The following is a 26,129-nucleotide window of genomic DNA, read 5'->3' as shown; positions in this document are numbered from 1 at the left end:
CATCGATTCTGCTTTTGATTCCTTCTACTATGTTCTTCAGTTCAGAAATTATATTCTTCATTTCCTCTTGGCCCTTGTTGACAGTTTATATTTCCTTTCTTATGTTTATATAGTTTTCGGTGACTTCACTGTAGTTTCCCTGTAGTTTTTGTTATTTCTCTATGATCTCATTGAGCTTCCTGATAACCATTACTTTGAACTCAGTGCCTGATAGTGCCTGAATCTCAGTGCCTGAGACTTCCTTCTTTCCTTTCATTTGGGGATTTTTTTTTGTCTTCCCATTGTTTGTGAGACTCCTCTTGTTAGCCTCTGGTTTTAAAATTGTTCTGTTCTGAGTCCCTGGGTTTATGGTGTGAACTTCTATGGTAGAACATTTGTGAGTTTCAGTGGTAAAGTCTCCTCAATCTCCTTAGCTTGTTGGTCTTGGGCTGTCATTTATGTTGGCTGTCTGGATATATTTGGGTTTTGATTGTTTGGGGGTCTTTCTTTGGTGGATCTTTCCCTCCATCTGGTTAACTGAGGGTCATTCCATCCACCACATGTTTTATTCTGTTGTGCAGGTGTGGGCAGGTTGTGTTGAAGTTGGTTCTTCCATGTGTACAAGGTTTTGCAAATTCATCTCGGTCTTGCTCAGTTGTTTGTTTTGATTAATTCCTCTACTATTTAGTTGTATTTCCAGATCAGTCCTGGGTTGAGTCAGAGTGGCCCCCACTGCCTCCTTCACCTTCTTCTGTTGTTGTCTGCTGGTGGTTCCCTTGTGGTGCATTTCCTCTTCTAGGGGGTATTCTGGTGTTCACAGCTCCTACCTACTCATCTGATTTTTCAGTATCCTCTGCAGTATTTGGTTTCCAATCTTCATATATCTTAGGATACTGTTGGCTGCTTGCTCTGTTCCTCACAAAATTGGCTAGGTGTTACAGCCATCTGCAGGGGTAAGTGGACTTGGCTCCCACCTATCTCACCGCCAGCTTCCTGCATTATTTATGTATTTTTAAACAGTTGTTTTAAAAGGTGAAAGCCTGCCACTCTCACCACCTGGGAACAGAGTCTCAATTAGAGCATCAAGGTCTGCCTTCTGTGGCCCCTTTCTGTGTGAGTTTAACCTATGAGATTCTGTGGATTTGCATCAATCAACTGCCTGCTGGATAGCTGCCATGTCTTAAAAAATGGAATGTGATCAGCATGGGGGAGGGAAGGAAATAAAAAGTCACCTTTGTTTCATAGCACGGTCGTCTTATTAATGCTCATTCAAGACTGCTTTGACCTCAGCTCAGTTGTGGTTTGGTATTTTCCATGGATTTAAAAAAAAAGATTTATTTATTTTAGACAGAGGGGAAGGGAGGGGGAAAGAGAGGGAGAGAAACATCAATGTGTTTCCTCTCGCACGCCCCCTACTGGGGACCTGATCTGGACCACAACACAGGTATGTGCACTGACTGGGAATTGAACCAGCAACCCTTGTTTTTCTGCAGGCCAGCACTCAATCCACTGAGGCACACCAGCCAGGACCCATGGATTTTTTTGTTTACAATGTGAAAAAGAATTAGAGCATAATTTTCTTTTGTGAAAGACACTCCTTAGGAAAGAGATGTTGTATAGCAGGTCACATGCAATAGGATGTGCACAGGCTTAGAATCACAGAATTTTCAAGAGAAAAGTACCCTAGGGACTATCAGTGCAGTATTGCCTGCAATCATTAAAGTCCATGCTGATCTTTTAAGAAAGAAAAGGTTCATGTACTTTTTATATTTTTTATCATGAAAACATTCTTTCATATTTTCTCTTTGTAATTTTTAAAAATTTGTAAATAAAATTTTAAATTTTCAATTAGCAATAATTGCACCTTGGATAAACCTCATTGACTAAAATATTGCCACTGTGCAAGGCCTGTAAATAAAATTTTAAACTTTAACCCTATATTTGTAATATGAAAAGTGCTTTTTAAATAGATTCTGATTTTGATATTCTACCCTGGGATGGTGGTGGGAGAATTGCCCACAGTGCTCTTATACATTATAAATATAATAGGTCTAAGATAATCTTCCCTCCCCACAGCCACCTGTCTCTCTCTCTCTCTTTTTATTTCCCTTCATTCAGTTCATTATTGAGTCAGTACCATGTTTCAGGAAATGTGCAAAGTAATGTTATGTACCCTCCTGTGAAAAGAATAGCTTCACAGATCTAAAGAAATCTGTGGCTCAATGTGAAACTGATCCATCCATCCATCTGTCCATTGAACACTACATGGTAGTACATAAGTAGGTTTATAGTTGTTCATATGAAAAAATACAATAATTAATGAATAATAATATAAAAATAAATCTTGTGTTCCACATACTTACAACTGTGAACCTACATTTGCCCCATTCTGTATGTGTTGAGCACCCATTACATTCCAGGCAATGCTCTAGGTATTGCAGATAATGATAGTGAGCCAGAGCTTACATTCTAGTGAAAAGAGAAGAAATACATAAATAATATAAAGTCAGGTGAACGATAAGTGCTGTGAAGAAAACAAAGTAAGATATGGGAATGCTTCTTTAGGTGGAATGGCCAGGGAAGGTTTCTCTGAGGAGGTGACATGTGAGCAGATAGTTGAATTGGAGAAACTAAATCATGATCAGAGAAAACCATAAAGTTGAAATGTGTTTTAAGCAGTTATCTAGTGTGTTTCCAAAATTTGTCAAGACTCAGGGCAGAAAGTTTACCCTGACTCAAGAAGGAGAGGTAACTAAGTTCAGGCAAACAGTGGGAAGAATTACATAGCCTATATTAGAATCCAAGAGTCATAGCATTACTCAGACCACAGTTAGCAGTGGAAGACGCAAAATGCCCATATCGGGATCCCTGTATCAAGCAGAAATCAGCAGTAGGAACTCTCAACTCTTTGGACTCTCAGGCTCTTCCTTCTATGATGCATAAGACACTTGCCCTGCTAACCTACTGTATACTTCCTCCAAACTTTCACTCTACCCACCCAGTAGGGTAAGTAAAGGATCTGGAGGAGCTCCAGAGTCCACAGAGCAATGTTTGAAAAACATGGAAATAGAAGCTCTAAAATCCTGTCCCGGGAAGACACCTGCCCTGGTTTCTAGAGCATTGAGGCAGAATTTAGCTGAGAGGCTGTAAGGAACCAGCCAGAAGACCATTTCAGTTCTTGGATGCAGGAGCACAAGCCAATGTTGGAAGGAAAGGTAGAGAATTCAGGTAAACCCAGGCAAACTTCAGGAAAGACAGTAACAAGATAGAACTAACTCTGAGCAAACAAGGATGTCAACAGTGGCTGAGTTTATAGCTTCCCACGTTTTTCTTTTGGTGCCCCTTCTCTGTTTCCAGTATGCCTGGTTTAGCTTCCATCCAGATGCTGAGTTTGTTATCAATTAACTATCCACTATTCTCGCTCAAAATGGTAACTTGGAACATCTCTAAGCACTCAGTTATTTTTTAAAAAAAAATATTTTATTTATTTATTTTTAAAGAGAGGGGAAGGGAGGGAGAAAGAGAGGGAGAAAAACATCAATGTGTGGTTGCCTCTGGAGCACCCCATACTGGGAACCTGGCCAGTAATCCAAGCATGTGCCATGACTGGGAATCAAACTCATGACCCTTTGGTTTTCAGGCTGACACTCAACCCACTGAGCCACACCTGCCTGGGCTTCGCTATTAACTAAATATCCTGGATCCCCAGGGTTCTCAGATGGTGCTTTGGAGGCCAGTATGGGAGATCATTGGAGTTGGCTGAGCAAGAGGGCTTTGGGGTTTCCAGCCACACTAAACACATCAATTATATTAGTGTCTGCTATGCATACTAGCAGCTATTTAAAAAGTCCAGCATCTTAGAAAAAATGCACCAAAGCAAAACTAAAACTGTCATTTTAATGTGTTACTCCTTCCAGTAGGCAGAAGAATCTAATAGCTAAAAGTCAGGGTGAGGCAAGCTGCATTTAATCTCAGCAGTGGCTGAGATTCAGTAATTTTGGGAAAATTACTGAAAGTTCTCTGAATTTGAGATTTCAGTAATTCAAAAATTACTGAAAATTCACAGTTCCCTCCTAAGTTTATCATAAGGTTCAAATGCAGTGTGATGATGTATGAAGGACTTTGTACAATGCCTACCATACAATAAGGACATGTTAAATGCTAGCTATTATTTGCTACATTTGTGAAGCTACTCATTTTTGTTTTTATTTTTTAATGTATTGATTTTCGAGAAAGAGGAAGGGGAATAAAGAGAGAGAGAGAGAGAGAGAGAGAGAGAGAGAGAGAGAGAGAGAGAGAGAGGTGTCAATTTGTTGTTCCACTTATTTATACATTTATTGGTTACTTCTGGTATGTGCTCTGACTGGAGATGGCACCTGAAACCTTGGAGTACCAGGACAATGCTCTAACCAACTGAGCTTCCTGCCAAGACCATTAAGGTATTCTTGAGCCTTGCTACTGAAAGTGTGGCCCATGGACCAGCAACATCAGCATCCCCTGTGACTATGTTAGAAAAGCAGTGTTTCAGGCCCTGCTGTAGATCTGCAGCATCAGAATCCTCAGCTTAACAAGATCCACATGTGATCATATTCACATTACAGTTTGAGAAGCACTGGTCTAGAAGACATTTAACAACAACAATTAGATCTTTAATGGTGGTATTCTGGAAGCTATTTGTGAAGGCTTAGAGGTCCTTCCTGGTACTCTTCACTTCAAACTGTGTAGATTTACTTTCTTGATCAGGAAGGTTAATTATCCAAGTCAAGTGCTCCTGGAAAACTTGCTCATTTTCAAGGCACAACTCAAGTGTTCACTCTTCAGTATAGCCTTTCCTGACCCACTTATCCCACCACCCATATACTCATGGAATTGAACACTTTTCCTTTTGTTCTCTTCTTGACTCTGAACTGACTTCTATATCATAGTGCCAAAACACATACAGCAGTGTTGGAATGTACATGCAGCAATTCACATGTGCAAAAATGTTCTCTAGGATTAAACTAAACTACCCCAGGAATGTCCCATCCTGTTGTCTAGTGGGGATGAAGTGTAGACACACAATTCATTGTGTCAATTGAAAAGAATCAGCCTTTTTGGATAAATGCTGAATCTTGCATATTTTAACTACATTTCTCTCCTCTTACAAAACATGGTGTCTTTGGGCAGTAGGGTTAGGGAGAATAGAGGCTTGGATGCATGCTCTTTCTTCTGGATGCTCACTATTTTCTGTTATGGAATTGGTGGTCTGGAATAATCCTTACAGTCCTGTGCTGAAGTGCTGTGAAGACCCTTTGGTCTTTTAGGGACTTCATTGGTTGCAATCCATGGTGCTAGGTATTTGTTTCTGGTTTCAAAGCCCCCTGATTTTGTAACTTCTTCAATTCAAACACAAGCCTCTGGTAGCCCACTGGTCCTCTCTAATCCTTTAAATTTTGTATCTTCCACATGCCAGACACAGGCTATGAAGAAACAGAAGTTCCACACTAGGTCCACACACTGAGTCCTCCTTCCCTTATTGCCATCCTACCACTTGGATGCCAGGTTGCTCTATCACCAAGGGAATGCAGGCCTTCTCCAAGGGGCTTCATATCTTCACAGTTTGTTGCAGGTGAGGAACACCCCTCAGAGCTCTAGTGGTTTCTACCAGGCCCTCTAATATCTGTCCATTTGCTCCTCTCCTTCTCTTTTTTCTTCCAGAGTTCCACATCTTCAGTCTCAGAAGGTGCTCTTCATTCTTTAAGCAGGTGGGAACTTCCTTTACATCCTAGAGTGAGTTCTCTTTACTCATGGCTTATAATAAAACTCCAGGGATTTCTTTGAATATATAAAGAGAGCTATTGTTATTTGAAAATTATTTTCTTCCTTGATAAAATATCACTCTTAAGACTATTATCTAGCAGAGATTCTTAACCATTTTGTGACATCATGGCCTTCTTTAACAGTCTGATGGTGCCTATAAATCCATTCTCAGAATAATAAGCTTAAATAGAGAAAATAAAGTACATAGAATTACAAAGGAAACCAATTATATTAAAATATAGTTATCAAAATGTAAACAATTAGAATAATATCTGTGCTCCTTTAGTAATGTATTACATAATAATACCTACTGGCAGGTTTAGTAATCACCATAATTCTGAAGTAATAATGAGTGTGAGGAATATTTTGATATAGTGGCTGCATTAATTTTTAAGTTTTTATTTATTTATTTTTAGACAGAGGGGAAGGGAGGGAGAAGAGAGGGAGAGAAACATCAATGTGTGGTTGCCTCTCATGAATTACTCTCCACCAGGGACCTGGCCCACAACCCAGGCATGTGCCCTGACTGGGAATTGAACCAGTGACCCCTTGGTTCACAGGCCAGCAAGCACTCAATCCACTGAGCCACACCAGCCAGGGCAGCTGCAGCATTATTAATGTGATATGAAAATGTGATTTCATTGATGACAAAGCCACATATATGGCTAATATTACTGTGGTGTGTTGACCATATTAATAGTGAAAGTAAATGCTAATTTTTGGCGAGATATTAGGGAAAATTAAGATGCAGTTTTATTCTTTGTGTGTGTTCTTTAACTGGGGGTCTCATGTTAGTAAAATAAAAGTAATCTATAAATTAAAAAAAATCTAATCGGGCAGTCAGAGCTAAGCAACAACTTGTTCTAGCTAGTATCTATTCTCCTTTGAAGAATGGAAATCCACAGATTTCCACTGACACAATGAATTGTGTATATATACTTCATCCCCACTAGACAACAGGATGAGACATTCCTGGGGTAGTTTAGTTTAATTCTAGAGAACATTTTTGCACATGGCTCAGTGAATCCTAGGCCACCAAGACAGAGAATGAAAGATATGTCAGTGTAAGAGTTTTATCATCATTATTGCCATTACACTATTTTATTGTCAATGATTTGTTTTCATATCTCTCTCTTCCACCAGACCATAAGCTACTTGAGAGCAGGGGCTGTGTTTTAGTCATCTTTGTCTCTTAGGAGCTAACCTGACACATGGTATAAATCAATAACTACTTAACAAATGAAGGAACAAACCAATCAGCTTTGTCAGCAAATCTGCAGGACCTAACAGCCTACTACTAAGCCATTCACTACTCATCATCTAGCTCCTCTTTGTATCCCAACTGTTGCAAACTCACCACCATAGACTTGGTCACTCATGCACTCAACCCTCAGTTTTTAGTTCCTTTTCCTTCAATGCACATATACAGGCACACCCACACTTTACAAGAGGATAAGTCACCTAACCAACAGCAACTGCTACAAAACACTGGCCTTTCCTATTTATTCAATACATGATTATGATGCTCCTACTACATGTCAGGCTTAGAACATAGAGCTGGGGACAGAAAGGCATATAATCCACCCCCCCCAAAAAAAAAAAGAAAGAGAAAGTCATGTGATCCAGATTTGGTCCACACTACTGCATTTTGTAGCTTACAGCCAATGTTGGTGACCTTTGAGTTGTGTTTAGCACCCTCTTGTGTTCATGGAGAGTCTTCAGAAGCTAATATAAGGAGACAAAACTATCAGAGGTCTTGGTCTTTTTCCCTAATTTATCCAGAGAATCTACATTTTTGTTTATTTTATATATTGAATTTCATTTTTAGAATTTCATAGCTAAGAAATATTTGGAAATAATTCCCTTACTGGAAGACCCTACCAATAGCACTGGTAATAAGCTCAACCTCTCAAAAATTGTCTTCTTTAAGTGGCAGAGGAAGAGCTTGTGTATTCAGGATTTAGTCCAAACAAAAGTTCTCATCCTTAACACTTGAAGAGTCTTCATGGAAGGAAAACTAGAAGACAAAGTTCTTGTCCCCTTGGATTCTGGGCATTAGTAACTTACTGCTGTTGATAAGAGTAGGGAATGGGTCTAAAGAGAAAACAGCTGTGTGGCCTCTGTCCTTAGTGCTGGATCTCAGCCACAGGACCTACAGGAAGGAGATGTGGATTTTGCAGATAATGGAATTTCTCAAGTAGTCATGCTATAGGCACCAAGCTCATGCCTTTTCTGTTGCTCCCCACTTCCCTCCTCTGCCTTTATAAGTGAGGTGGCAGAAAGAATCAGGAATGCAAACTCTCTAAAGCCAAAATGTGATTTGTTCCATTGATGGCTGGAAATCAAGATGAAAAATTTTAATACAGAATGGTGCCCTTTTTAGACTGCCTTGTTTATATTGGGAGTGCAAATTGCTTTAGAAACTGCATATGGGGCCTGTGGAGACTATGTATGGAAACATATAAGGCACATTGTGGGAAAACATTTTTCCCAAGATCTGCCTTCTCCGGGATTGCATTACTTTGTTTGCTTCCTAAAGACAAATGTGGGAACAAAGAATTTGAATTTGATTGGCTAAGCAATCACCTTCTTCCACTGCCATTCCACTGTAAGTTGTAGAAAAGGTCAAACAGTGATGGTGGCCCAGTATGAGGGATGAGGGATGAGATGGGTGAAAACATAGCAGGGGTGTAGCAAAATGACTTGCATATAGTGTGAAATGAAGCAATTTCTTGCACATTTATTCATGCATTCAACTATTTCCTGAGCATTAACTATGTGCCAGGTACTATGTGAAGTGCTGGAAATATAGAGAAAAGATACAATCTGCCTTCTGGGAGCAGGGACAATTACCATAACTTTCTAAATTTTAGTTTACTCATTTATAAAGTCAAGTTAATCTGAGTAGCTCCCTCATGGGGTAGTTACTAAGACAAAATGAGTTAAAGCCAAGGTATGCACAACTGAAATATTTTTCAGATTTTATATTAAGAACAGATTTTTCTATTCTTTACTTACCTGCTTGGAAGTCTATAATTGTTCTAGGAAAAGGCACACTATTAGAAAATGAGGCAGGACAGGTCCAGAGATTGTTATTATGGCTATGGAATTTATCCATAGGAATTAAAAAATTATTGTTGACATTATTATAGATGTCTCCACCCTCTCACACACACTTTGCTCACCTCCATCCAATCCCTGTCCCCCCATCCCTCTGACCTTCACCACACTGTTATTTGTGTCCATGGATTATGGATATATGTTATTTGGCTAATACCTTCACCTTTTTTTCATCCAGCCCCTACCTTGCCACTTCCCTCTGACAGCTGTCAGTCGATTTCATGTGTCCATGCCTGTTTCTATTTTGCTTGTCAGTTTATTGTGTTCATTAGATTCCTCATGTAAGTGAGATCATAAGTATTAGTCTTTCTCTGACTGGCTTATTTCACTTAGCTTAATAACATCCAGGTCCATCTATGCTGTCACAAAAGATAGCATTTTCTTCTTTTTTATACACATGTGTAAATGTACCACTGCTTTTTTTATCCACTCATGTACTGTTGGGCACTTGGGCTGTTTCCAGATCTTGGCTATTGTAAATAACACTGCTATGATCATAGGGGTGCATATATTCTTTTGAATTGGTGTTGTGGTATTCTTAGGATATATTCCCAGAAGTGGGAACACTGGGTCAAAAGGAAGTTCCACTTTAAATTTTTTAAAGGGAGCTCATTAATATTTTCCATAGTGGCTGCACCAGTCTGCATTCCCACCAATAGCACATGAGGGTTCCCTTTTCTCCACATTCTTGCCAGCACTTACTGTTTGCTGATTTACTGATAATAGCTATTCTGACAGGTATGAGGCGATATCTTATTGTGGTTTTAATTTTCATTTTTCTGATGATTAATGACATTGAGCATCTTTTCATATATCTATTGGCCATCTGTTTGTCTTCTTTAGAGAAGTGTTTATTCAGGTCCTTTGCCCATTTTTTCATTTGATTATATGCTTTTTTGGTGTTGAGTTTTATAAGTTCTTTATAAATTTTTGTTATTAACCCCTTATCAGATGTATCATTGGTGAAAATGTTTTTAAATGCCATTAGTACTGCAGCTTCTGGGTGGAGCCAAGACTTGAGATTTTGTTCAGATATGATATCCCTAGGACCAAAGTCAATTAGCAAAGAAACAACTAACTGGGCTGAAATTTCATCAGTGCAGAAGGCAGCTGAAGTTTTGAAATTCAGGACCCCACAGCCAAGAATTCATTAGACTCTGTACAAAGTCTCAGGTCTTGGCTCCCCACAGAAGCTGCAATATTAGTGGTATTATGCCCAAGAATAGAAATTGTCTCATTCTAAGGCTAGTGAATCCTTCTTTAGTAAATCTTCCCAATGAGGGTGTCCTTGCTTTGGGGTCCCCTTTTTAAAAAATATAAATTAGGACAAATCCTGAAGGCAGGCTTAGGTGAGCCCATACCTTTGGTGGCTATTTATATCCTTAAAAATGTGAAAATTAAATTACATGTTATGCTTAATTTCAGGGCTGAAAGAAATCTATAAATATACAGAAGTATATTTTTACTTTAAAAAAAGCTGAAATAAACTATCACTATTTTGAATGTGTTTGACTTTTATTTTTGAAAATGACCAGAACTGTTGTTTTTGTGGAATTCATACATTAGTACCTTAAGGAGGCTATGAAATTATAACTGACTGCCCTTCTGGGGTCACAGTCTTTGGTGTAATATCACAACTTATTTAAAATGCCAACTGTAGGATAGGACTGAAGAGTAGTACCCACAATTTGACAGGAAACTCAACCTAAGCAGTGTAGCATGGTATTTAAGAACATAGGCTCAGTCAGACTGGTTACAGTCTAATTCCTAGTTTGGGTACTACTCAACTGTGTGATCCTTAGCAAGTCACAAAAATCTCTAGGCCTCTAATTCTTTACCTTCAGAATGGAGTAATTATAGTGCCCCCTAATAGGATTATTGTAAAGTATAAGTGAGGAGGGCCTGGCACAAATAAATATAGTTTATTGTAGCACTGTTTACCTATATTTTGTGTTCCTTCTTGCAGTGTCCCTCCTTGTGGAATGATTACAAATGTCTATTTTGAACTCAGGCATAGTCATGCAATGTGGTTTGACCAATGCAATATGAGCAAATATGGCATGTGTCACACACAGGCAGAAGCTTTATGTGCCAGTGTTTGCTCATGTTCCCTTTTCCCTCTGCTGTGCCAACTGCAGTGTTCCATATAGACCAGTGATCGATAAGCCTGGGTGCTGGAGTGAAAATTATATGGAAAAGAGGTTCAGCTAGGCTAGAATGAACACATAGCATGAGAATGAAATAATATTTTGTAATTCACAATTGAAATTTAGGAATTATTTTTTACTACAATGTAATCTCACCTATTCTGACTGATACAGGAAGTATTAACTCATTGTTAAGAATAATCTCCCTCTCTTTCATTTCATATGAAATCCCAATAGATTGTAATAGTGAAAAATTAGTAATTCAATTGGCTGCTTCATTTCCACCATTAGTTTTCAAGCCTGTTTATTAATGAAGTCCCCTTTTCAAATAGTTCTATACAAGGCTTCTATTTATAAAACAGGTAAAAGTAGTAATTGATTAATATAAATGTGTTTACCCAAACACATTTACTTATTATAAGGAAAAATTAATATATATACAACCATTTTAATAAGCACAAATATTTGAAATCAGGAGTTATGATGTAGTTATATCAGTCCATTTCTGTAATTTATTTTTGGTTGAACATTAGGGAAAATATTCTGACTCACAAGATAAATATTTGCAAATGGTAATAGTTTTTATTCCTTCATCCAACAGCACACTACAAGTTATGGTATGTTCTTTGATTAAACTGAATAGTAAATGAAGTTTGAGTTCTGTACAAAAAAAATGAATCTACTGAGTGGCTCAAGTTAATGCACTGCTGGTCTTGAATGGGTTAAAATTTGTCATATGTAACCCTTTTGAATGTATGCATTGTTTTTGGTTATGTTTTTTAGTTACAGATTATGAGCTGTTTACAATTACCTTTTGAAGAAGATTTTATTTATTTTTAGAGAGAATGGAGGGGAGAGAGGAAGAGAGGAAGAGAAAAACATCCATGTGAGAGAGAAACATAGATCAGTTGCTTCCCATACATACCCCGTCTGGGAACTGAACCTGAAACCTAGGCATGTGTCCTGACTGGGAATTGAAATGACAGCCTTTCACTTTGTGAGATGACAACCAACTAACTGAAATACATAAGTAAAGGCTGTTTACATATATCTTTAAATGATATTCAGATTGGTTTCAGAACTCCTGGGCTATTTCTTCAGACTCCTTGGAAGGAAAAAAAAAAATTACCTACATAAGTATTTTCCAAGTATCACTCATTTACATCCCACTTTCACTATTTTTGCCAGTATCCATTAACCATCTGTCCTATTATTCACTTAATATTTTTTACCTAGTTGACTCACTTTTTGAAAAATGCAGCCTCATTCTAAGCAATAGAAGCACATTTTCACCTTCTATGTACTGTAAGACATCCTGGGTTTTACTCGACCATCTGGAAATTTCCTGTTATATATGATTCTTGATGGAGTGACATTGCAACCTGAATCTTATTGACTGTTTAAGTCTTCCATCACCAATGCATGTGAGTCCAATGGGTCAGAAAAAAAGAGCCTGTGACCAATCAAAAATATTTTACTTTGACTCTGAACATGCAGAACTGAGAATGAAGTCTAAAGGTGACCTAGATCTCGTCCTTTCAGCTTCTCCTAGTTTGGTCATTTTAGTTTATGTCAAAATTATTTGCTCACCCACAATGAGAAAAAAGAATTCTGAAGTCCTTTGAGTATTTTGGTTACTAGGTCCACCAGAGAGTGGAGTTCCATGAACATTGGTTGAGGAGTTCACCAAAATAGAAATATTTGACCTCTCACATATGGCTCCAGGAGACTAAACTAAAATGCTCATTGTGCTATCATTTGAAATAATGTGTAAAACTGGAACCAGGATAAGAAATAATTGATGGGTGTATGGATAAAGTGTGGTATAGTCTTACAATGGCAGAATATAAAATAGTGCAAATGAATGAATGTGAAGCACATGTATCAAATGTGGTTTCTACTTGAAAACATATTTATATCATTATATCATTGATACAAAGGTTACCAACATGCAAAGTAATACTATATATCGCTTAGGGAGATACACACATACACACACACACACACACACACACATTTATATGTAGTACAAGTACAAAGAAAGGATGCAATCATCTTCAAGATAGAGGTTATTTACTTCTGGGGAAAAAAGGAGGAAAATGAGATCAGGGAGGAGCACACAAAGGACTACAACTATATCTTTATTTCATTTATTAAGATGGGTGCTGAGTAGTGCATTCCCTACATTTTTCTATCCACCATCTTGAATCCTCCCTCTATATCTTTTAATATATCTAAGATTTTTTCATAAGTAGAAAACATTATTCAAATATGCTCATTACAACAGCCCATCTGACAGAGGTCCACCAAGTTCCAATTATCATTCATGTGAGCTAAAAAGTTCTACACACTTAGAGCTGGGTAATTGTGACAAAAAACTTGGGTTGATGCAGAAAAGATAGGCTATTTGGTGCCAAATTCTCAAAAGTAGGTTTGAATTGTAAAATTTCTGGGAAGTAAGAGCCGTTAACAATTTATAACAAGATTAGTCATCTGGCAGGGCCCTGCAGAGGACAAAACTTGGGACCACTTGGTTGGCTTGGGGAGAAGAGAGATAGTCCTAAGACAGTGGCCAGTAATTTAAAAAAAAAAAAGAAGGCCAATTGAGAAAAAAATAAAATGCTCATGAGCTACCTTTATTTTCACATATTTTAAATGAAGAGAGTTTTATTTAGTACCAACTTGGATTATTCATTTTATAGAGTAAATAGTTACCAATGAGAGCTTTGGTTCTGTACTTAAACATTACTATGTAGCTATGTTTGAGGGATAGTTGCTGAGAGATGCCTTTCTAATATATCACCTTGAAATTAGATTATAAGTGTTTCACAGCATTGGTTGGTCATGAGGCCTGTGTTTCTGTGGGTAGCTCATCACAGTTCTAGAGCAGGAGATGGCAAACTACAGTTCATGAGCTGAATAAGGTCATGGTCCACTTTGAAAATAGAGTTTTATTGGAACACAACCATGCTCATTTATTTATATATTGCCTATGACTACTTTTATATATATGTATTACAGTGGCAGAGTTAAGTGGTTGCAACAGAGGCTAATTGGCACACAAAGCCTAAAATATTTATTACCTGGCCCTTTACAGAATGTTTATTAATGCTTAGATTAGACATCAGGGACTGACTAAGCAGGGTAGAACTGAATGGGGCAGTGCACACACTGAGTTTTGGGCAGAAGGGAGATGCAGAGGAAGGGAAGCTCAGGTCTAAGAGGGTCAGTTTCCTCAAAACACCACCAACCATCTCTAGCTAAGGCTATATTGAAGTTTTTCCAATCCATTTTTTTTCCATGGCCCATCCAGTGCAGCCACCAGCTGCTACCTTTTTTTTCATTGTCAGTCAAAAATCAATTTTATTTTTATTTAATTGTTGTTCAAGTAGTGTTTTCTGTCTTTTACTCCCATCCCAGCCAAACCCCCAGCCCTCCCCATCTCCCTCCCATTTCCAATGCTCCTAGTTTTTGTCCATGTGTGTCCTTTATACTTGTTTCTGTAAACCCTTTCCCTTTTCCACTGAAGTTCCCTCCCCTCTCCCTTCTTGTCAGCCTGTTCTCTATTTCAGTGTTTTAAGTTATATTTTGCTTGTTTCTTTGTTTTGTTGTTTAGGTTCCTGTTAAAGGTGAGATCATATGCTATTTGTCTTTCACTGCCTGGCTTATTTCACTTAGCATAATGCTTAACAGTTCCATCCATGCTGTTGCAAAGGGTAGGAGCTCCTTCATTCTTTCTGCTGCATAGAGTTCCATTGTGTAAATGTACCATAATTTTTTGATCCATTCATTTACTGATGGGGCCTTAGGTTGCTTCCAACACTTGGCTATTGTAAATTGTGCTGCTATGAACATTGGGGTGCACAGGTTCTTTTGGATGGGTGTTTCAGGGTTCTCAAGATATAATTCTAGCAGTGGAACTGCTGGGTCAAAAGGCAGATCCATTTTTAGTTTTCTGAGGAAGTTCCATACTGTTGTCCATAGTGGTTGTACCAGTCTGCAATCCCACCAATAGTGCACAGTGCACAAGGGTTCCCTTTTCTCCATAACCTCTCCAACACTTGTTGTTTGTTGCTTTTTTTATGGTGACCATTCTGACTGGTGTGAAGTGGTATCTCATTATGGTTTTAATTTGCATCTCTCTGATAGCTAGTGATACTGAGCATCTTTTTATGTGTCTCTGGATCCTCTGTATATCCTCCTTGGAGAAGTGTCTGTTCAAGTCCTTTGCCCATTTCTTAATTGGGTTGCTTGTCTTCTTAGAGTGGAGTCATGTGAGTTCTTTATAGATTTTGGGATGAAACCCTTGTCCAAGTTATTATTGGAATTATGTTTTCCCATACAGTTGGCTTTTTTTTTTTCATTTTAATGCTGTTTTCTTTAGCTGTGTGGAAGCTTTTTATTTTGATGAGAAACCATTTGTTTGTTCTTTCCTTTATGTCCCTTGCTATAGGGGACATATCAGTGAAAATATTGCTGTGAGGAATACCTGAGATTTTTCTGCCTATGTTCTCCTCTAGGACTTTAATGGTGTCACAACTTATATTTAAGTCTTTTATCCACCTTGAATTTATTTTTGTATATGGTGTAAGTTGGTGCTCGAGTTTCATGTTTTTGCATGTAGCTGTCCAGTTCTCCCAACACCATTTGTTGAAGAGGCCATTGTTACTCCATTTTATGTTGCTGCCCCCTTTGTTGAGTATTAATTGACCATAGAGACTTGGGTTTATTTCTGGGCTCTCTGTTCTGTTCCATTGGTCCATGTGCCTGTTTTTATGCCAGTACCAGGCTGTTTCGATTACTGTGGCCTTGTAATACAGTTTGGTATCAGGTATTGTGATTGCTCCTACTTTGCTCTTCTTTGCTACCTTTTTTTTTAACGTGCCTCAAGACCTGAGCAAATCCAAATTCATTAATTATCAAACTCTGCTGTCTTCCCACCTCTCAAATTTGCTCATCTACTTGTCTTTCCTATCTTGATTGCTGGCAATTTGATCCTTCTGATTGCTTAGGCCTAAAGCCTTGCAGTCATTATATATATATAAAAGAGTGAGAGAGAAAGAGAGAACATCCATTGTTTGCCTTCCACATGTACCCCATCTGGGGCTTGAACCTGCAACCTAGGCAAGTGCTCTGACTGGGAATCGAACCTGTGACCTTTCAGTGCATGGGACAATGCTCCAAGTGATCCATAATAGCTGAGCAGTAATTTTTAATCTTTAACTTTCCTTCTTTACACATACACATCCAATCCATCAACAAATTCAGTCAGCTTACTTTCCAAATATATTAGAACTTGACCACATCTCATCTTTCCACCACTACCTCACTGGCCCAAGTCATCATACTTTCTTGCCTAGATTGTGACAATTCCTTCCCAGTGATTTTCCCACTTCCATCCTTGATGTCTTATAGGCTACTCTAAGTAACAGCCAGAACCATTATTTTAAAACCTAAATAAGATTATATTACTTTTACTGAAAACTTTCCAATTGCTTCCCATGTCACCATGATGAAATTCAGATGCTTAGTTTGTAATACACTTCACCATTTGGCCCCTGTTATCTCTTCAGCCTCAACTCTTACCACACTACTCCTTCACATCATTTCAAATGCACTAGCATACTTGCTGTTCTTCAACTATACCAGGCCTTAGCACATATCTTCACATAGGTATTCACGTGATTCTTCCCCTCACTTTCTTCAAGTCTCTGCTCAAATATACCCTTCTCAATGAGATCTTCCCTGGCCCATCTGAAATCATGAACCCCCATTGCCAAGCTTGATACTTCCTATCTTTCCCCACTCTGCTTTTCTTTTCTTTATAGCATTCACCATCATTTGGCACAGTATTTATTTAATAAGTTATCTTCTTTATGGTCTGTCAACCCCCCATTGTAGTATAAGCTCCATGAGGGTAGAAATATTTGTCTGCCATGTTTACTGTTATGTTCAACTGGTCTAAGACAGTTCCTGGCATATAGTAGGCATTCAAAAATTGTTGAATGAATTATTGGAAATTAGTTTCTAGTGGGGACCCATGGCCTTAAAATATCTGGGATTTAGTGACATAATTATTATTTTTTCCCTAAGATATCTGCTTGTCCCACACATTTTTAAAAGGTAGCATCCAAGAACAAAGGCCAAGGACTTTAGGTTTCTGGGTCTAAGGCATAGTGGTCCTCTGATACTGTATACTTCAGGTCAAAGGTAAATCTTTGCTTTGCTTCTGAATGACTAATTAACCCCTTCAAGGGCCCTATCTTCCTCACTCTTCAGTCACCTTCTGTCCAAGAAGGGGGGTTAGGATTGAATTTTCTTACTTGGTACCACTCTGTGATATTCAGAGCAAGGACTTTCTTTTTGATGTGAGTACACCCCATGCAGTCCATTGCTTGAGAACAGCAACAGCATATGAGCATCTGTGGCGACAATGGCAGTGACAGCAACACCACAGGCAGCTCATTTGGTCTGATAAACCCTTTCTCTTGCAACTCCATCTTTCAGCCTCAGGCCCTCCTCCTTCCAAAAGAGCAGCCTCTCTTGTTCTGCCCAAGCCACAGTTCCTGGGGGATAAAAGAACCTGTGGCAGCTTGAAGTTGAGGCCAGCATCAAGTATGGAACTGGCTTAAAAGAGCTGCACGAGGCCATAAACTCTTAATGATTCAATCTTTTAGCAGCCTTGAGATACTGGAGGAAATCCAGGTCTAAGCCCCCACTTGCAGGTTGTCAACCCTACCAACAGTGGTCCCTTTGTTACTCTTATCATCCTGAATAATTATGCTGTGGTAAATGCACCCTTTTAGTATTTCCTTCCTTTAAAAGGCTCCACAAATGGGCACAAAGTGTCCACTTGCTATTTTCTACCTCACAGTTGGCCTTGCCCTTCGTGAATGATTGATTTCAAATGTTACAGATTGTGTTCAGGAGATGCTCCAGGGGCACTGAGTCTCTCTAGCTGAAGTTTTCTAGTCCTAAACTCATCACCACCACTTGCCGAAGAGATTGGTTAAATAATAGTATCTTAGAACCCTGGGAACCAGAGAAAATATCAAGATGTCATTCTGACCGTTCTTCCCCTTTTAGCTTAGGGCAAGACAGATGGGCAAGAATTTGTTCTATTTAGTAAGATAATTTTGAAAAGCTTCACCTAACCAGCTGCTCTGAAAAGCCATCTTTCCATTGTTGCTGTGTCTGCCTCTCAACTCTCTGTGGCCACCTCTGCCACACACCTCTTCAGTGGCTGCAGGCTTCTGCAGCATTTTTGCCAGAGTCCTCTAACTCTCTCTTTTTAAAAAATCCCCTGCATAGGGGTGCCCGCCCTGTCAGACATGGCCTTGGATGCCAGCTCTGAGATCACCACCAAGGACTTAAAGGAGAAGAAGGAAATTGTGGAAGAGTTAGAGAATGGAAGAGATGCACCTGCTAATGGCAATGCTAATAAGGAAAATGGGGAGCAGGAGGCTGACAAGGAGGTAGATGGAAAAAAGGAAGAAGGAGGGGCAGAGGAGGAGGAAGGTGATAATGAGGAAGAGGATGGAGATGAATATGAGGAGACTGAGGCAGCTACAGGCAAACAGGCAGCTGAAGATGACAAGGACGACGATGTTGACACCAAGAAGCAGAAGACTGATGAGGATGACTAGACAGCAAAAAAGGAAAAGTTAAACTTAAAAAAAGCTGCCATGACCTATTCACCCTACACTTCCCGTCTCAGAATCTAAATGTGGTCATCTTGGAGTAGCGAGTTTCCCCTGTCCACAGGCAGGCAGCACCACCTGCAGATGACATGTGCTCTCTTTACCACCCAACCAAAAGCACAATGTGAATTTGCAACAGTGGAAGCAAAACCCCAAAACTTCCAAGGCCCTGCTTTTTTCTTAAAAGTACTTTAAAAAGGAAAATTTGTTTGTACTTTTATCTGCAATTTATATTTTTGTACATATTGTTAGGGGTCAGCCATTTTTAATGATCTTGGAATGACCAAACTAGCCTTTGGATGTTGGGAACCGCCCTGACTGGTATCAGAAGCTGAAACCCCCACCTGGGCTAGGGCTGAGGGAATGCCCTTGGAACCATAAGCCAGCAAGGAGACAAGGGCTTGTCTCCCTGGCAGGAATGCTGCTTCTGCTGCTTTATTCATAACTGAATCCCAAAAAGCTTGGTCGGTTAGCCAAAGACAGGTAAAATTCCCCACGGGGGGAACGGCCTAAGACAGGCACGATCACTTTGGGAGGCCCCCCAAAAGAAGGACTTGGGGGCTGCAGCAAAAGGGGGTGATGGACCCTCGCTCCTCGGCTTTGACATAGCCTGAGTTCTCAACGTCTGGGAGAAAAACTCCTTATCTCTTGGTTGCCTTAGTTCCCTTGCTAAGCCTGAAACAATGACAGGGTGGTGCAGCTCTGTGCTGAAAAGGGCAGATTCCCTGGGTGATCAGGCCTAAGAAAGAATATGTAAATTACTGTGAAACCTTCTTTGTTTAGAATGCTCTCAGTTGAATGAGAGGGGTCCAAGGAGGAAGTTAGTTTGTTCCTCAAAGTCTTACAGCTCTTTGACCCTGACTCAATAGACCAGCAAAGTTCCTTGTTTTCTATAGTTCCTTACTCCCCCCTGATAAGTACTGTCCTTTACCTGAATTATTATGCAAAATAAGGCCAATAAAAGCAGGTATGGACAGTAAATCAGCGTGTTCCCCACTGGGGGGGGGGGGTGGCCATTTCGTCCCTACTTCCCCACAGAAACTAGTTTGTCTCTGTGCATGTTTTTTTCTCACGTGTTTTTTGATGAGCCATCCACAGTGTTCCGTGATCACTGCTGACCGGTGACCCGCGCATCATTTGGAGCCTTTGGAGCATTCTCTATCCTACTTCCCACTTTACTTGTGGTGTGACCATGTTCACTATAATCTCAAAGGAGACAAAAACCCTTGTAAACAAAAGCAAAAACAACAGCAAAATAGCAATCTTATTCCGAGCATTCCAGTACTTTTTTGTGTATGTACTTAGCTGTACTATAAGTAGTTGGTTTGTATGAGATAGTTAAAATGGTCAAAGATAAAAGGTTGCTTTTATCCCTTTTTTGTGGTCTATGAATTTGCTGTTTATTTATTTATTTTTTGGCCTGTTTGATGTATGTGTGAAACCGTGTTGTTCAACAATAAACCAGAATTTTATTTTGCTGAGTTATTTTAACAAAAAAAAGAAAGAAGGAAAGAAAGAAGGAAAGAAGGAAAGAAAGAGAGAAAGGTAGAAAGGAAGAAAGGAAGAAAATCTTTTTGGCAATGTGATTTTTCAGCCTGCTCTTACCCCTGTGTTGAGAGTTAAAATGGTGTTTTTCTGCAAGAACAAAAATTTCAAGCCCGTTACATAAAGCTGGCTAACTTCACTTTTGACTCATTTCTAACAAAGTCAGATATAAAATCACCTCTAAGCCTCTGATTTTTTTCCAGTGAAATTTAGTGTTTACTTTTTATTTTACCCAGTTATATTGACATGTAACATTATATTAGTTTAAGGTGCACATGAAAATAATTTGATATATAACTTCTGTCCAGAAGCTATATCCATGTAATATGAAAAAAGGAGACATTTATTGAAGAAGATACAAGATACAAGAAACACTGTACACAGGATAATGATGCCTCAGTCCCCTTCAAAGTAGGCACTTTGGGACCTGACACAGTTCTCCCAATTGTCAACAGCTGTCCTGTTATATTTTCTTGAATCTCATTGACAGTCTGAAATCTCTTCCATTTCAAAGGTGATTTTAGTTTTGGGAAAATCCAGAAGTCGCAGGGTGCCAAATATGACCTATAGGGGGACTGAGTCACCTGGGTAATTTGATGTTTTGCCCAAAAATTCTGCACAAGACATAATGCATGAGCAGGTGTGTTGTCATGATGAAGCTGCTCATCACCAGTTGCCCATAGCTGTGGCCTTCTGAATCATCCAAATAGTTTTCACAGAAGAATGTTCAAGCTTAATGCAGAATTTGATGCAGATTTGTTGCTGTACTTGCTCAGTCATTTTGAATGTGACAGCCCATATAGTACTTACACCCCCACTGACTGGCACAGTGAAGTCATCATTGTTCATGTATTCACATTCCAGTCCACTCTCCTTGGCTGCCAGGTCACATCTGTGTTGCACAAACCATTCTCATTATAGTAACAACGGGTGGACTTTTTCCAGACAGACCTCAAATAAATATATTGCCAAATGATTACCACAATAAGATTAGTTAACATCCATCGTCTTATATAATTGTAACATTTTTCTTGTCATGAGAACTTTAAAAATCTACTCTTAGCCACTTTCAAATATGTAATACAGTATTAACTATAGTTATGCTGTACATTACATTCTTATAACTTATTTATCTTATAACTTAAAGTTTGTACCCATTTCTACCAACTCTCCACCTGCTTCTTCTGGCAATCACCAATATGTTCTCTGCTGCTATGATTTCAGTTTCTTTAGATTCTGTCTATAAAGGAGATAAAACAGGAGATAAAGGAGATAAAACATTTTGCTTTTTCAGACTTATTTCACTTGGCATAATGCCCTCAGGATTCATCCATGTTGTCACAAATAGCAGCGTTTCTTTTTTATAGTTTAATAATACTCTATTACATACATTACATTTTTAATCCACTCATCCATCAATATGCACTTAAGTTGTATCCATATCTTGCCCATTGTAAATAATGCTGCAAGGAACACGAGGGTGAAAACACCCGTTCAAGATAGTGATTTCATTTTCTTTGGATATAAACTCAGAAGTCAAATTGCTAGATCATATAGTAGTTTTATTTTTAATTCTGTGGAAATTTTATACTGTTTTTCATAATGACTATCAATTTACATTCCTACCAGTGGTGTACAAGGGCTCCCTTTTCTCCACATCCTCATCAGCACTTGTTTCTCTTGTCTTTTTAATAGTAGTCATCCTAACCAGTCTGAGGTGATAGCTCATTGTGGTTTTCACTTGCATTTCCCTGATGATTAGTGATGTTGAGCACCTTTTCATATGCCTGTTGGCCCTTTGAATATCTTCTTTAGAAAAATGTCTATATAGGTCCTTTCCCCATTTTCAAATTGGATTGTCTGTTTTTGTTCTATTGAGTTGTATGTGTTCCTTATATATTTTGGGTATTAACCTACTATCAAATATGTGATTCACAAATATTTTCTATTCTGTTGGTTGCCTTTTCATTTTGTTGATTTATTCCTTTGCTATGAAGAAACCTTTAGTTTAATGTTGTCCTACTTATTTCTTTTTACTTGTTTGTGCCTTAGGTGTCATATCTAAAAAATCATTGCCAAGAACAATGTTGAGGAGCTTTTACCCATGTTTTCTTCTAGAAGTTTTATGGTTTTGATTTGCATTTAAGCTTTTAATCCATTTCACGTTAAATTTGGGGGTAATGTAAGATAGAAGTCTAGTTTCATTCTTTTGCATATGAATATCCATTTTCTCAACACCATTTATTAAGAAGAGATTTACTAAGAAGGGATTGTCTTTTTTTTCCATTGAGTATTCTTGGCTTCATTGTCAAGTATTAATTGACTATAAATGCATGAGTTTATTTCTGGGCTCTTGATTCCATTCCAATGGTCTATGTGTAAACATATTAACTAAAGGCCTGCTGGATGACAATCTTATAACAAAGTAGCTTGAAAGCAGACTATTCCCCAGTTGAGCCTTGAGGTAACAACAATCCTTACTAGTACCTTGATTGCAGCTTCATGAGAAACCCTGAACCAGGAGAACTAGTTAAGCTTCTCCTAGATTCCTGACCCCCAGAAATTGTGAGGTAATTAATGCTTGCTGTTTAAAGCCAGTTGATACAGCAGTTACACAGGTAAGGAATTTCCTAAAAGTAAGGTTTTAGTAGTGCCTGATAATAGGATGGGGGTGTCAGTTGCTTTCTGGTTCCTCTCAACTTTAGGTTGGTGTTATAAACATTCATGGTGTCATTAGAAAGTAATATGGTCAAGAGGAGATATCTTGTCCAGCCATGGAAAGTTTGGAATGGATGAGTTCAGCTTTGGGGGAAGCACATTGTTCAAAGTTCTTCTCAACATTCTAAACTATTTCTTCCAGATAGTCCTCAAGACTTTATAGATGGCTTCATTAGGTAAAGCAGACATATCATTAGTTCAATAAACATATGGCCATTTTATTTTCTTTGGTTTTAATGAAATCGAGTGACTGATTACCAAGATTATGAGCCATTAATAAGCTTTCCTATGAAGTCTCTTCATATAGCCCTATAGATTTACATCTAATATCAAAATTCCCAATGGCTTTTAAGTCATTTTGAGGCATCTCAAAGGTCTTTTGAGTCACAGAGCAGATGCAAACCAACACAATACATGCAAATGAGTTGCAAAAGAACAAAGTCTGCATCTATAACCACATTGCAGAGCCCAAGGTCTCTGACTTTCCATCTAGAACATTGTTGTTCAGATTTTTATCCTTATTATTGTCTTTACCTTTATTAAGCAGTGTGCTTTGTATAAGCATGTAAAACACAAGAGTTAAACAACACAATCACTTGTGAAAATAATTTTTGAAAACACTTTCTCCTAAAGCAATCTACAGATTCAATGCAATCACAAGATTTTTTTTCACAGAAATATAAAAACCCATCCTAAAATTCATGTGAAATTTCATGAGACCACAAATGGCCAAAATAATCTAAAAAAAGAACAAAATTGGATGTCTCATTCTTCCTGATTTCAAAACTTACTACAAAGGTATGGTAATCAAAACAGTGTGCTACTGGAGCAAGGACAGACCTATAGACCAATGGTGTATAACAGATAGTCCAGAAATAAACTTTAATATACATGGTTAAATAATTTTTGACAAGGGTGCCAAGACCATTTACTGGAATAAGGACAGCCTCTTCAACTAATAGTGCTGGGAAAACTGGATACCCACATGCAAAAGAATGAAGATAGAGTCTTACCTTACATCATGTACAAAAATTAACTTAAATGGATTGAAGATTTAAACATGAGTTAGAACTATAAAACTCTTGGAAAAAACATAAGGGAAATGTTTCATGACATTGTGTTTGGCAATGATTTTGGGGTTATAACCACAAAAGCACAGGCCACAAAAACAACAACAAAAAGATAAATTGGACTTAATCAAAATTTAAAATTTTGTGCTATGAAGAACACCAGCAACAGACTGAAAATGCAAACCATGAAATAAAGAGGAAGTATTTGCATATCATATATCTGATAAGGGATTAATATCCAGAATATATGTAAAAATATCCTACAACTTAACAACAAAAACCAAAAAACCCAATTAAAAAATGGGAAAAGAATTTCAATAGTTATTCCTGTAAAGAAGTTAAACCAACTTCTGGTGAAGATGGAGGCATAGGTAGACACACCATGCCTCCTTGTGCAACCAAAATAAGGACAACAACAATTTAGAAATAAACTAAGAACCAGAACTGACAGAAAGTTGAAGTGTATGGAAGTCGGACAACCAAGGAGTTAAAATAGACCCGTTCATCTAAACCAGTAGGAGGGGGAGAGTCGGACAGCCAGGCAGAGAGGGGTCGTGGCACATAAAGTGGTTGCACCAGGCATGTAAGGCATCCTGGGCACACAAGACTGCAGTAGGTGGACCCTGGGTGCGCAGGAGGCAGCTGGAAGACCCTGGGTGTGGCATGGCAATGGGCACACCCAGTGAGGTGGCGATTGTGAACCAAGGCATTGCATGCAGGGAGGCTGGCTGACCAGGCAGTGCCCCATTTGCACATAGATAAACGAGGCGAAATTAGGGAGTGAGACAGACCATGCAGCTTAGGGTCCCAGCGCTGAGAAATAGAGCCTCGTGCCATGAATTGAAAATACCTGTGGAGGATGAGGCGTAGGGAGAGACACACAGCCTCATAGGAGAGTTCATTGGAGAGACCCACGGGGTCCTAGAATGTGCACAAGCCCACCCACATGGGAATTAGCAGCAGAAAGGCCCGGTTTACTTGGGGGCAGCAGTGGAAGCATCTGAAACCACAGAGAGTGGAGCAAGCACCATTGTTCCCTCTCAGACCCCACCCCCGTGTACAGCATCACAACCCAGCAGCTGAGGGTTGCCTTGCCCTGGTGAACACCTAAGGCTCTGCCCCTCATATGTAACAGGCATGACAAGACAAAAAAAAAATGGCCCAAATGGAGGAACAGATCAAAGCTCCACAGCAAATACAACTAAGCAACCAAGAGATAGCCAACCTATCAGATGGACTGTTCAAAGAACTGGTGACCAGGATGCTCAAAAATTGGTTGAAATTGGTCACAACTTAGATGAGAAAATGAAGGCTATGCTAAGTGAAATGAAGGAAAATGCACAGGGAACCAATAATGATGGGAGGAAACTGGGACTCAAATCAATGGAGTGGACCAGAATGAAGAAAGAAACACCAAATAAAAAAGAATGAAGAAAGGCCCTGGCTGGCGTAGCTCAGTGGATTGAGCACGGGCTGGGAACCAAAGTGTCCCAGGTTCGATTCCCAACCAGGGTACATTCCTGGGTTGCAGGCCATAACCCCCAGCAACCGCACATTGATGTTTCTCTCTCTCTCTCTCTCTCTCTCTCTCCCTCTCCCCCGCCCCGCTCCCTTCCCTCTCTAAAAATAAATAAATAAAATCTTTTTAAAAAAGAATGAAGAAATAAGAATTCAAAAAAAAAAAAAATGAGGAGAGGCTTTGGAACCGCCAGAACATCTTTACACGTTCCAACATCTGAATGATAGGGGTACCAGAAGGGGAAGAGGAAGAGCAACAAGTGGGAAAGTTATTTGAAGAAATAATAAAAAAGAACTCCCCAATCTGGCAAAGGAAATAGAATACTGGGAAGTCCAGGCAGCTCAGAGAGTCCAAAAAAAGCTGGACCCAAGGAAAAACACAACAAGGCCCATCATAATTACATTAGCCAAGGTAAAAATGAAGGAGAGAATCCTAGAAGCAGCAAGAGATGAGGAGACAGTAACTACAAAGGAGTTCCCATCAGACTGTCAGCTGATTTCTCAAAAGAGACCTTGCAGGCAAGAAGGGGCTG

The 26,129-nt window shown here is 39.0% G+C and overlaps 1 protein-coding gene and 1 pseudogene across 1 annotated transcript; one reads left to right on the top strand and one right to left on the bottom strand.

Annotated features, from left to right (window-relative positions):
* Positions 1–1,778: 1,778 nt before the first annotated feature.
* Positions 1,779–1,888, bottom strand: LOC114505775 (annotated as a pseudogene).
* Positions 1,889–2,829: 941 nt separating this feature from the next.
* LOC114505553 (prothymosin alpha-like) lies at positions 2,830–18,719 on the top strand. Its single transcript, XM_036016351.1, has 3 exons — positions 2,830–2,869; positions 17,553–17,660; positions 18,357–18,719. Exons 1-3 carry the CDS (start codon positions 2,830–2,832, stop codon positions 18,689–18,691), a joined length of 483 nt encoding a protein of 160 aa, XP_035872244.1. The 3' UTR covers positions 18,692–18,719.
* The last annotated feature ends 7,410 nt before the right edge of the window (positions 18,720–26,129 follow it).

Source organism: Phyllostomus discolor, chromosome X (genome assembly GCF_004126475.2).
Source record: "Phyllostomus discolor isolate MPI-MPIP mPhyDis1 chromosome X, mPhyDis1.pri.v3, whole genome shotgun sequence".
In the NCBI taxonomy this organism is placed as follows: Eukaryota; Metazoa; Chordata; class Mammalia; order Chiroptera; family Phyllostomidae; genus Phyllostomus; species Phyllostomus discolor.
The sequence above is the reverse complement of the archived record's forward strand: the minus strand, read 5'-3'. Positions and strand labels throughout refer to the sequence as shown.